The sequence below is a fragment of the Argiope bruennichi genome, chromosome 3 (assembly GCF_947563725.1).
Source record: "Argiope bruennichi chromosome 3, qqArgBrue1.1, whole genome shotgun sequence".
Classification (NCBI taxonomy): domain Eukaryota; kingdom Metazoa; phylum Arthropoda; class Arachnida; order Araneae; family Araneidae; genus Argiope; species Argiope bruennichi.
Genome location: NC_079153.1, coordinates 39,039,917 through 39,054,128, shown reverse-complemented (window position 1 = coordinate 39,054,128; position 14,212 = coordinate 39,039,917). Strand labels below are relative to the sequence as shown.

The 14,212-nt window shown below is 29.7% G+C and overlaps 1 protein-coding gene across 1 annotated transcript in view; it reads left to right on the top strand.

Annotated features, from left to right (window-relative positions):
- LOC129963918 (transcription factor SOX-4-like) overlaps positions 1-14,005 on the top strand; it is an 87,682-nt gene extending 73,677 nt beyond the window's left edge. Inside the window, exon 2 of the mRNA XM_056078511.1 lies at positions 10,890-14,005. Within this exon, the coding sequence (XP_055934486.1) occupies positions 10,890-12,469 (1,580 nt within the window). The 3' untranslated portion in view covers positions 12,470-14,005. The remainder of the gene's footprint in view (positions 1-10,889) is intronic.
- Positions 14,006-14,212: the final 207 nt, after the last annotated feature.

Genomic DNA, 14,212 nt, shown 5'->3' with positions numbered 1-14,212 from the left:
CGTATGTTAAATTCCCTGCCTGCAATCTTTATTACTTACACAAAATTAGAAACAAAACGAGTTTACAATATATTTGAAATTTTTCTCTTTTATCAGAAAGCAAAAACTTATTTCAAAGAATTCAGTTCTCATTTTTACATTTATTTTATACATTTAAAGACATTTTTTATGGGCAATGCCACTTCTAGGGCAATTATTTATGGGCAATGCCGCTTAATTTTCGAATGTCGTACATGTATTCACTTTCAGTAAGTGAACGCATACATTTTCCAGTTCTCGTTTCATGTTTTCTGTAAACTAATAATAATGATGATTATAAAATAGTTAAAATTAACTTATATCCATTCAGACTAAAAGGAGCATAACAAATTTAGAGAGAGGTTAAAAGTAGTATAAGTATTAACATCGGAATGTTAAACGGTAGAACAGGGTTGGGCATTAAATCGATCGTGATCGACCGATGGACCACCAAGACATTTTGAGGTGACCGACTTTACGAAGACCTAAGACGCTCATACTAAAAGAAACTAATTGTTACATTCATGTATTATTCCATTTGGCAATGTTGATGTGGAAGAAATTATTAAAAATATAAATTATATATCTCTTTATCTCTTAAGGAAAACTAAAACTATGAGTTTTTCTCCTTCAAAATGTGAACTTTAAAAGCACGTAGTTCAGAACCTAAGAATAACTTTTGGAATCTAATGGACGAAGTAAAATAACCTAATTTTAAAAAAGTTGCACATTATTTAACACCGTTCTTTGGTTCTACCTACCTATGTTAATCTGCATTTTCAACAATAAATATAATTAAGACAACATATTGTTTCCATCTCACAGATTACCACTCAGAATCCAGTGCAAGATTAGCAGTTAATGATTATATACCGAGATAAATCAATTAGCGGACTGTATGCAGACTAAGTCTTCTATTAACTGTAACTACTAGAACTAATTTTAGATGAAAATTATTTATTTTTAATGTATTTTGAATTTTTTGATATTAAATGAATCATTTGATATTATTATATTTGTGGCTATTATTATTATTATGTCTGTAGTTATGTAGGTAAGTACATATTCTGTATTTATTATCAAGTTGTAATAACTATTATTGACCATTGTTTTCGCTTACCACACCTACGCCACTGGATGCACCGCAATACCTTGCAAAAATTAGATGTAGCCCATACCCTGTAAAAATCTGCCCACCCCTGCAGTAGAATCACTGTTTCGTAACCATTTCCTGATTCCAGTCTAAATTTATATATTAAATGAAGGAATGTTAAGTGCCTTAATACAGACATCACGCAAAAGGCTCGCGAAAGTGTCATTGACTTCTTACACAACTCAAAGAATTTATTACTAAAATTTTGTGTTCCTCCCTTGCACTTTAAAAGCCAAAAAAAGGTGACGTTACTTTAATTCAGAAATCATTAATATCCTTTCTGATAAATTTCAGACTTTTTTTAATCGCTATAAAAACATCTCATACATGCTTATCTATTAATTCATTATAAATTTTTCACATTTGTTGCAATTGCGCCCCATCATTTGTCGCCAGGAGTTCTAAAAAGCAGATCGTTGCAGAGCTGTAATGACTAATAAAGGACTCTCCATGGAGCTGACTACATTAACAACTCGCGGAAGCAACTACACCTGAACAGACCAGTACTGGCCAATTAACCCTCAATGAAAATATAAAAAAAGACTTCCTTTCCAGTTACTTTACCATAAATTAAGTGGCTAATGTGACGATGTGTCAGCTTTGATTAAGAGAAATTGAGTGGAATAGGGTGAGTTCAGTAGAATCGAATGCTTTTTGCCAGAAGAACGAGTTGGTGATTAATGGTTACAGTTTGGGTGCGAAGCTGTAGGTAAAAAGGGGTATAAATGGGGATTGATGAAGCGACACATAAAGGCAGGTTCCCCGTGTTTAGGGCTTGTATGGACTAAGGGACTGTCCTCATATTGAAGTTCGGATTTTGAATTGTGTATTACAGAGGTCCCAAATTCAGGGAACAGTTTTCTATATTAAATTAATCGCATTCGATTTCCATATTTTTTTTAATTGAATTGTATTTCATTTCAATAAATAACGGAATTTTAAGAAATCGACATGAAAATTTTGTTTTATTTATAAATGCTTAATTATGCTTAAAACTCTCTTTCCATTTTTATATTATCGCAGCTTCTCTTCTTTATTTCTTATTTTGTTAAGCAAAAATTTTCCCATTTTCTATGTGTGCCTCACAAGTTGAGAATCACTGATATATTGGAAATTTTGAAATATTCTATTATTATATATGCGATATTTGAAAATCGGGCACTTTAATATAACAGTTTGTCCTCACTTTCCATGTATGTTCTATCAGAATTAGTGAAATGAATTAGAACCCCAAGTGCCTTTTCAAACTAGGTAATTAAAAGCAACTCTCAATGAAATATTTTTCAATTAAATTAAAATAAAGAGGGAAGGACATAATATTTGTCTTTTTTTTTTTTTCGTTCTTTAGAAAAAATTTGCATTTTACACATATCTTGTGATTCATAAATGGAATGTTGAAAGGAAACGTACATTATTATACTATTCATTCACTTAATGCAAAATATTATTAATGCAAAAATTTTCTTATTGAGTTTCTTTGAGCAAATTTGAATTCTTAAATAAAGTAATTCAATATCAAATTCAAAAATTTTTGAATTTGATATTGATATACAATGAATGCTACATCGTATGTTTTCTTGTATAAAATGCTGTTATCAAGAAATCACAATTTATAATGATTTTCATTCTAATTACAAATAATAAATACCTGAAATCAAAGTTATTTCTATGAGGTAAACGTTTTAAAAACAAGAATATTTGAAGTCAAAATTAGTTTAAGAAGTGAATATTAAAAAATAATAATAATAATAACTTTTGTCATGTTAGTTTTTTTATTGCAGTGTACAAAATAAAATCCTACTTTTATCAGCTACGTTTTTTAATCAAATTTTAAATAAATCTTTAAACGTCATTTATAAAAACCATTATATTAGACTATGAGCTTATACATAGAAAAAATTTTATGATTTATTGGCTTAAAAAAATCGTTTTAATATTTTATAAAGGATTTCATCTTGAAATTCAGTTAATTACAATCTGGAATCAAGTTATTGCTAAATAAAGTATTGAAATGGAATATAATGATGAAACGAGCATGAAAAATATTATTCTATCTGTTGAATCGATGATTACGTAAATAATAACGCTCGAAGAATTATGCTGAAAGTCTCCTTCCACTGTAGCTCAATAAATATGGCTATTTTCGAAAGCAACATCTTTCTTTCAGCAGCATTGTGATTAATTCGCGACAGTGTTGTTCCAATACGCCAAAACAATCCATTTGCTCGACAGCTGCTACTCCTTGCGTTGATAGGGCGCATGCGTCGCTTTCCATCTACGAGGAATTTCCTTATTAAATGTGAAAAGGGGGAAATCATAATTCATCATTGGCTGGAAGTGCGTCACGTGGTTTTGTTTGGCGCGTGTCGCCTTTACATCATGACCCAAGTGGTCTGCCATCATTTTTCAATTCGTCAAAGTTGAAAAAATTAGAAACAAAGAGGACATGAAATTCTTGGAAGTCTCATTTAGAAAGGTTGTGCTTAAATTATAGATATATTGGTCCCAATTTTAATAAATGAAAAATTAAAATTTTTTCCGAAACTGAGAGAGAACGGAAATTTTAATTAAATATGCAGATTGTTTTAGGCAATAACGAAATACATATAAAATAGAATTGATATCTAATAGCGATAATGACATAAATTCCTTTAAATTTATGTATCATTCGTCTGTTGTTTTCAATTTATTGTTTCTATATATGTATAGCAAAAATTTTAGTTTGTCGTTTATTGATAAATTTTCTAGATATTTATTTCAATTATAGGCATTAAATAATAAAAATCCAATGATAAATGTTTAGAAATAGTTTCGCTCATTGGCACATTTTGCACCCCTAGGCAGTGCACATTATGAGTTTTGCTTTCTTAAATAAAGTGGTTAATATAGTTCCACGTTTCTGCATATTTTTAACTTATTAATGATTTTAGGTTAATCATTTTTTATTTTATTATTTTTAAATATGAATTTGTTTTTATTTACTTATTATGATTACAGATTGTCCAGGATTCAAGTTTGTGAATAATATTATTAAAGCCAATCTTGTTTTTATAAATATTCACATAGCAATGTGAACGTATGGAAACATATAGGAATCAGACATATTATAATTGAAATAATGTAATATTATCCAATATTTTATATTCCATAGAGTAATATTTTTAAACTCGTTTATTTGACAATTAGGAAAATACAATTTTAATCGCCTTGCTTTAGGCTTTAGGTAGCTGCCTCTATTTTCATTGCAAAAGTCTAAATGATGCTTTAAAAAATAAATCCTTATTGAAATAACGTTATTACGTAATAACGTTGAACTGTTATTTGATTTTTTTTTTTTAAATGGGAGTTGTTTTAACATCGCTTGAAATATAATTTTCTGCATTTGTATGCGGTTAAAAAATTGTTTCTTGAAAATTTTGGCAGAAAAATATGTAAAGCTGTCAAGATTTTGATTGTTTTTATTAATTAATTACGCATTTACAGTTGAGTAATAGAATAACATTATCAGAATAAACTGCTAGTCTTTTTTTCCCAGAATATTCTGTTGTTAATAAACGTCATCACTTGCATTTGTATTGCACTTAATGTTTATAATTGCAAGATGATAAATGGCAACATGAGTACAAATTAATAATGAAAGTATAATCTAATTTAATTAATCTGTACAAAATAAATATTTTGATAATAAAGTATTTCTTTCTTTTCTATTTTTTTTTTTACTAACAATATTTTTGATAATAGAGATTTAAAATTTTTAAAAAATAATTAAGAGGTGCAAATTTTTAGTATCCGTGTTATATCTAAATCAAAATTCATTGCAATGGGTCCTACATTCTATCGTGTAATTTCTTCCTAGATTATTATGAAGTTGGTTTTTTTATAAATTTTAGTAAGAAAAATAAAATACCAGATAAAATACAAAACTATTTTAAAAATGGAACGTTTTAAATTACTTTAACAGTATTACATCTTATAACCGAAGAAGGCCTTTATATATAATTTCGGTACCATTTCTTTACGAATATGTGCCTTTCATATCTTTACACTATAGCGAATAGCGTGTAATTGTCCGTTAGGAGATTCGTATTGCTTTATCCGTAAATGTAAAGGTATTGACAGTTATCCTTTGGAAACAACCGTTAAATCGCCAGCATTTTATGCGAACACGTTTTCGGTTACTTGCATGTAAAATAAAAATAAAAAAAGATATTGAAGTGTATGCAAAAGTCTACATCATTAACGATTTGAAAATGTGATTTCACCCGCATGTCGACGTAATTTCCTTGGCACGTTTGAATTTATAATAATGTTTAGACTTCGTTCATTAGAGCTGCGTATGTACGTTTTTTTTTATCTCCTATTTTTGATACGTAAAAAGGTATATAGGAGGACTTGTTATTAAATTGAATAAATTTATGAAAGTAATGAATTATAAACATTTTAAATAAATTGCATTTATTATAAAATATTAAAACAAAAAGGTAAACTTTATTAAAAATGAGTCCAACAAAATTCGAAAACTTTATTACCGATTAAAACTTTATACAACCGATTTATCATTGAAAAACAGGAAGTATAATTTTAAATTATGGAATAACATTCAAATTATTATTTTTTAATCTCTTCGCTTAAAATAACAATTTAACACTTGATAAAATCTTTATAATATAAATTTTTAATTCTTTTTATCTCTCTTTAGTTCATTAATGCATATTTTAGTTATTTTCAAATTAATAAATATCTGTGTAAATCAATCAAATATAATGATTTGTTTTGGTTTGAATTGCAAGAATGTAGACAAGTGACCTAAGAAGGGGCTTTTTTCCCCTCTTTTATCGTACTAATAAATCGAATTGTTTACTAGATCTATTTATTGTTTCTGATTTTTAATTTTAAGCTGCTCTAGATTTTTTAAACAATGTAAGATGAAATAACTTACAGATCTATATTATAGATTAAGCTAATTAATTATAATATGTCCTATTAATAGCTCTTTTATTGATTTATTTATGAAATGTTAGATTTCTTATACCATCGCTCTCATCAATTTTCTTTTTAGAGGATCTAATAATCTGATAGTGTGTGTGTGTGTGTGTGTGTGTGTGTGTGTGTGTGTGTGTGTGTGTGTGTGTGTGTGTGTGTGTGTTTGTGTGTGTGTGTGTGTGTGTGTGTGTGTGTGTGTGTGTGTGTGTGTGTGTGTGTGTGTGTGTGTGTGTGTGTGTGTGTGTGTGTTTACATGATACTAGCATTCCTCAGCCAAGAACATGGAAGTTTTTATAAACATATTAATATAATATATAGTCATTCAGTTAGAAATTATTTAAATATTACTAAAGGTGCTTTGTCGATTATTTCATTGTTTTTTATTATCTTAAAAACACACAGAAGGATCTTTAGTATTATTTTTAATTATGCTAAAAATAGTTAAAATATTAAATATCTGCAGTTTTAAAATAAATAATCTTTCAAATATCAATATTCCATAAATATTTCATGGCTAAATACTGCAAGTGTCTCTGAAATTAACATAATAGTTTCAGAGGTTCTCGTAAGAACTGATATACATATCCAATTTTATTTATTTATGTATTTATTTATTTTAATTTTTAGTTCTAACTTTTGCTTTTGAGTTATCTTGTATTTCGAATTTACATGCTTAAAATTATTTCTGTAAAGAAACAAGCCACGACGGTAACTTTTAAATACCAATGACATTTACTCATTAGCATTTTAGACCTGAAAATCGAATCAATTCAAGGGCGAAAGATTTAAAAGAACTTCAACTTATTCAACAAAGAAAAGATATAACAGTTTGCTGATACATATCAACGGTAAAGTAGAATAGAACCTGTTTTTCATTTCAGTACCGAATTCTCGTCTTTTATTCATTATCGAAGAGTCTATCGCTGCAAAATAAGGTCAGGCTTAAGAAATGATGAAATGCACGCAAAGCTTTAGGCTTGTAAATAGGCTTCTGATTAATTCGGTCTTCGATTGTCGAAAAGAACGTGTGAACTTATCCACATCATCATCATTATTGGCATCAGTGAGGGGTTATTTTGCATGTAACGTGAAATATCGGATTGGTCATTTTTAGCAGCTAATATATTTATCTGATTAGTTCTAAGTCATATATATATATATATATATATATATATATATATATATATATATATATATATATATATATATATATATATATATATATATATATATATATATATATATATAAGTGTATTTCTAAATTATAGCTTATCAATGTAATTTAGGATCATAGAAGCTATATCTAAAGTTCAGGAATTGGCTTATGTGCTGTCATCTCATAGGCAGGAAAAAGTGCCAATTTTAACATGATATGTACTAAACACTACGGTCATCTTCTGACTCTGCAAACAATGAAAAATTTAATAATAAATCTTAATAGCTCTGTCTGTTTTCTAGCGGTCAAATCAATTTTATCGCTGTCTCAATTTCAACATATTTTAAGAAATGGACAAAATGAACAAAAAAAAAATTATCATATGAAAAAACTAAAGAAAAAATTATTTTTCTATGTATTTAAGCTTATATTTTATGTAATTTTATCCAATGTTTTCGGTCAAGATTATTTTTCCCAGACGTTTTTTATTACAAAAATTTTAGAATTTGAAAGAGCATGGAACTAAGAAGATTTTTGCGATTGTGGTAATTTTCAGTTGGAGGTCGTGACCCGCCATTCAAGAACTTCTAATGTAAAACAATATAACGAAAAGTTTATACACCTAAATGATTTTTATTAAGAAATTCATCTTGATTATTAATAATATTTTCAAATGAAATTAATTGCACGTTTTTTCATTTTCAAATGCAATCCTATATTTTTAAAAAGTTAATTAATCATTTTATTATAGTAGAAATGAAATCAAACGAAATTATTTATAAATTTGCTTTAGCCATTCCCAATTTCTCCTTAGATTTTGATACGTGCCCCTATGTCGCCGGATTGGTGATGAAAGGGAACGGGGTGGTCTGAAGAAAACGAGCAAGGTGGGTGAAAACGCACGCTTCGGCCCCACCCAAGTCGTGACTGGGGCCCCGGGAAGTGATGCCAAAGGTCGCAACGCGTTAGAGACCTTTGGAATAAAAAATGAGGTCCCCGTCGAAGATGATCGAGATTTGGGTTGCGCTTCCCTAAGTGACCGTTCGGCTCAGGTGTAAACACCTGATGGAACCAAGGGATAATAAGTTGCTTAGGTGCCCCCACAATGTGGCACTTAGTCGGCATTGTTGCAACGAATGTGGTGTGAAATGGGGAAGAAGAATGAGATTTGTTGTGGGCGGAAATGAAGTGACTCTTTAAACACTTTGCAAGATGCGAAGTCGAGGTCATTCGATTGGTGACCACTTTTCCAAATGATTCAGTGATAAATGCCTCAACCATCCATGGTCTTGCAATATATCAAACTGTATTTTCCCTTCCTCCAGAGAGACGAAAGATAAAATGAAATTATCTTCTTTGTTTTCAGATATAGTTCTGTAGATACGAGTGTAAAATTATAGTATAAAACATTCCTTGTGTGGAGAGAACAGAAAATATCTTTGATATTATGGAAAGATAAAATTTAAAGTGTTGGCTTTCCTACCATAAATTTTAAATGCTGAAGTTTCTATAAGACCAGCTCGAAAATACTTTAAACAACTTTAAAATCAAATATTGAGTGAAATGTTTCATTTATATAGGGAATTTTACAATTTTTTTAAATGTTCTTTTCAAAATGATTTAATTTTTTTATTATATTCTCTTCAGTATACTAACAAGGGATCAAATTTCTAGAAGAAATTGTTGGTTATATCGATGAATTTAACCATCCTTCATTTTTAAAATATAATTTCTATTTTTTACCAGTTAGAAGTTCGTTTCAATGTTAATTTCCACATGGAAAAATACTAATACAATAAATATAATATTTACTGAAATATATTATTATTAAATAAAGAGGGTTCTATTTAGAACTTTTTTTCGTCTCAGTGTATTTTTTAAATCCTTGTTCTATTTATAATTCAAATATGTTGTTCATTTTATTTAAGAAACTTTTTCGATGGAAAATATGCAAAATGAATGGTTGATTTCTTTCTTATTAATTTATTAATGATTTAGAAACTTCCATTTTACTTTTAATTATATAAACTTTAAAAAAAATAATAACACAACATATCGATATAAATTCTTTTCTACGGCTTTACTGATTAAATATATTCTCTAATTTATAGAAATCTCTATGAAGCTGTGAAAATGAATTTGTTTATACATTGGAAAATCTACCCACATCCAGGATGTGCATTTTTCTAATTTGTTTTATGCTATATAAGAATTCATATAAATTGCATTTTTAAAGATATAATTTTTTAAAAAAGAAAAATTATTATAACCGTAAAAAAAAGTATTTAGATTTTTCAAAAGTTTACTTTTGAATCGGACTCAGTTTATTAAATAGGCTAAGTAGGCAATTGCCTACGAACGAGTGCTGCAACATTACAGGGACCCTTATATCGCTATATTCTTTTGAGATATTTCCGGATTATATTTATTTTATGATTTCATTTAATTTATTACGGCTAGGCACTCGAACTGATTCAAATTCAATTCACATTAATTAAAGGTTAAAATATAATTCTAATATTCCTAATTAATTACTTTTCACAAGTTTTACTTAAAAAATATGTTTTAAGAAATATCCAATTCCATTATTAAACATTATTTTGATTGTGTTCAAAAATTTTTTTACTATTTTATTTAAAAATGTTTTAATTGAATTTTTAAAAAATTGCATGAGAAAGGGAGGAAAAAAATTTCCTCAAAAATAATCAAATACTTTCTCAGATTATCAGAATTTGCTACATAAAACTGCTTACATAAAAAATTAAAATTAACAAAAAATATCTGATGGAGGAAGAAATTAGAGAAAGCACCCCCTGCTTGGAAATGTATTTCCTCAGGGCACGAAAAGGGTTTAATCCGGTCGCAATTTGAATTGTGAAAAAATCTTTTATAGAATTAAGTCTACTATAAGTGCTGATTCAATGTTTGAATATATAAATTTATATTAATTTTTCACTTACTAACTGCATTAACATAAACGCATACGAGATCGAAACAACAATTGCATTCTTTATCACAATTAAGAGATTTAAAATGCTTAAATGCATCCTATGTATGGGAATTTAATATATTAATTCAGCTGTTTAGAGAATTAAGTCGAATATTTTACAATAGCATAATTCAAATAACAGAGTATATAAAAAAGAAAGAAAGAAAGAAAGAATTAACCGTGCAAGGTCACAAGAAATGTTGTGTGTTTTTAAATACTTGATTAAAATGGATCTCTAGTTTATCACTTGAACATTCAATTTATAAATATAATCATAAAATTAGAGTGTACTCGTATATAATCGCATGATTATTCTTTTCATTTAATTAGTCTATTCAAAAGAACTAACAAGTCGTTTTTCTAACTGGTAGCTATACTTAGAACTAAAAAGTAGATGGATTTTGACTTGCCTGTCAGCTAAAGATATGCGTGTTTAATTCAATGCATTTAAACGAGTTTTTGAAGGTTTTCTAATAAAACTTAAATATTTAACCGCATTTTCAAAAGTTCATTAAATTTTGTATTTTTGCATAAATTTATGTTTTTCTTTCTTTCCTGTTGTAAAATAATTTTTTTTTCTCCTTTTTTAGGTAAAAGATGGAGGGCATTAACACCCGTAGAGAGGCAACCATACGTTCAAGAAGCTGAACGTTTGCGACAACAGCACCAAAAGGATTACCCGCATTACAAGTATAGACCCCGCAGACGAAAAAGCACGAAAAGAGGGAATAATACTGCACCAAAGGGTGCTCCAACACCTCCTATTGCTCAAGCAACAGGAGGCTCCATTTCAACTTCACCCCATTCAATGTACCCCAATGGATACAATTCTACTTACGACGCACCTTCACCTATGTCTTATACTCCTCAGCAGTCTGTATGCAACGGTAGTAACCTTAACAGAGGCGGTTTCCATCCTCAGCAATTGAATTGTGACTATTATGGGGTACAAACCCCTGATTGTTCTCCAAATGGAAGTCCTGACAATGATGTTTCCCTTGGAGCTAAATTTCCTAAAAAAGACTTGGGACTGGGATTTGAGTACGGCCAAGATAAAAGTGTTAGTCAGAGAGTAGATGGCGGCATCCGAGGGCTTCCCACTCCAGATATGTCTCCCCCTCAGAATGAGCAAGAAGCTTGTAATCGACTTCAGATGCAGAGGAGAGAGGGGAACCCGTCAAGAGGCTCAAATAATACTCTTATACAACTTATATCTCAGTTTGGTGGTACATCTAATTACTTAAAAGACATTCGTCCACCTTATCGTCTTCCAATGAGATTGGCAACGTCCACTTTGCAGGCTTTATCTGCGGCATCTGGTAATCCCATCTATACATTTTCTGAATCTGGTTCTCAGATGATTGATACACAGTCGACTTTTGATGGCCAGCGACGTGATTTTTACCACTCTTCGTCTTCCATGTCACCTCTTAACAGTCCATCCACTTCTGTGTCCGACAGAAATAGTCCTTTCCCAACAACCAGCCACCTGTATAGTGCTCTGAGTCGGTCACCAACATACAGGCATTTGAGCACATATAATAACTGTGGCAGTGATAATGGATCTACAGGATTGTTTCCGTCTCAACAAATCAAAATAGAGGTTGAAGATGGTAATTCAGATCCTGGCCAGCAATTTAACTTTATGCCTTCCTATGGATCAGCCCCGTCCTACACTAACGTAGCACCCACCTCCTCCAATTTCGGTTGTGCTTACTCTTCTCAGGATATGTACCCAAAGAGCACCTGCAGTGATCAAACCAACGCGTTCTCTTTTACTAAAAGTGTTGCGAGTGGAAATGCATTGTCTTCTGGCTACAGTACCATAAGCCCACCTGATTCAAATTTTGTTTCGGATATATTTGGTGATATCGATGGCAAAGAACTTGACCGTTATCTCACAGGCTCATCGTCATTCCCAACATCCAACACTGGTCCCACCGATTCTCCTAACTTGCCATCTGCATCGCCCATTTCACTTCGATCACGGCTTCAGCAATCACAAAGGAATCCTGATGACACACGCTTAGGTGGCCAGTTTCAGGACTTTTCCAAACCTATGTATGGTAGTACTCTAACAGACGGCCATAACAAACTCTCTCTTGGATGTGAAGAAGAAGGCGATACCATGAGTGAAGCTTTCGCAGCTCTGAGATCCATTATTAGTTAATGTCGCCAAATATGCAGCCTTCATTTGGATTTTCACAATGCTCGTCGCCTGCTTCATTTAGGCTGTACAAAACTCCAAAGGCATTTATTACTTTCGTGATTTATTTTTATAAAAATGAATATTTTTCTAGAATTGTTTTTACATAATGATGTAAAGGGAGAGAGACAAGAGCATAGGATTAAAACCATTGCTAGAAACAGTATTAAATACTCCAAAAATGATAATTACAGTAACTGGAATATAACGTGGATTTGCAGAAGTGTCTGTGCAGGGAAAAAACCCTTTCGTGTCCAGAGGATTGCTTCAGTTTTTTTGCTGTCTTCCAAATTTACATTATGTAAATGATTTCATTTTTCAAGTTGTGCTTCTCAATGAGATTTGTAGTGACAATGTGCAATTCTGATAAGTTTATTGAGCTGAAATCAAAACGCATTTTTCTAGAAGTCGTATTCAATAAATACATTATTGTTGTTCATTATTTCATGAAAAAATGATTGATCACCATGATGTTGGATTTAGAAACTTTAGTATTCACAGAAATGTGTTGAATTTTTTTTTTCTTGGAAGCTTAATTTTGTATTTTGTGAAAGATAAATCATTCTTGATGTTTTAAAATTAAGTAAAAATTTCTTCATCATAAGTTATTGTTTGTTAAAAACAATATGCGTTGCTTACCTTAAACAAGTTTCCCTGTGATAAACACAACTTTTATGTAAACTCAAGTGATGTATTTATCTCTTGTAAATGTTTCGTGTTTTCGAATATGTATGATTTTGCTATTAGGAACAAATGTTCTGCATTGTTATTTAGTCATTTCAAAAAGATGTGGAATTTTTTTTAATTACTCTCACTTTATAAAAAAAAATTTAATAAGACATTTTGCTTATTCCATTCCACTTACAAGGATGAAAAACAATGCAGAAAGTTTATTAGAATTTTTAAAATATCTGATTTAGGAAATATAGTTGTGGATCATCCAGTATTAGCTATCAAATGCTTTGTAATTTAAACGAATTAAAATATAAAAATAGTAAATACAATTAACAAAACGATGAGCATGGATCAAATTTTATGTATAAATTTTTTGTAAATATTTTTGAAAAAAAAAATACTATTTTAATATATTTTTACACTGATTTATGAGATACATTATTTGCAATTATAAATTTATGTCAAGCATACTCATAAAACTATGTTCATATTTTACTCAGTGACTGATGTTGTGCACGACATTCCATCTAAATGTGAAAAATAAGATTTTATGACTTCTCAAATGTGAGTACAAGAAAAACACTACTGAGTATAGAGACCCCAGAGGACTTTTCAGTATTAATAATTTAGTCTTTCTAGAAAAAAAAAATTATAATTTTGGGGCTATTTTTATATTATTCGAGAGAGTTGTTTATATGCCTCTTATGCCCTTAATGTTGGATAAAAATGTTATTTCATGTACAGTATATTATATGTCTGACATCCGTGTCTCATGTTTAATTATAAAATGTATATTTTTATTTAGAACAAGTTATCAATGAGGATCATTAGCTATTTTTATATGTATATGATCAAAAAAATTCATTACATAAATTTATTTGTTGAAAAGTTTAAAATAAAGGTATTGTTTTTGATGATTTTATTCTTGACGACTTTTTCAATATTCATTCATAAGTTATAACCGATAAAATTCAGTTTAATTACTCTAAAAAAATCATGATACCTCTTAATGACACTAAACAACCAGCTGCA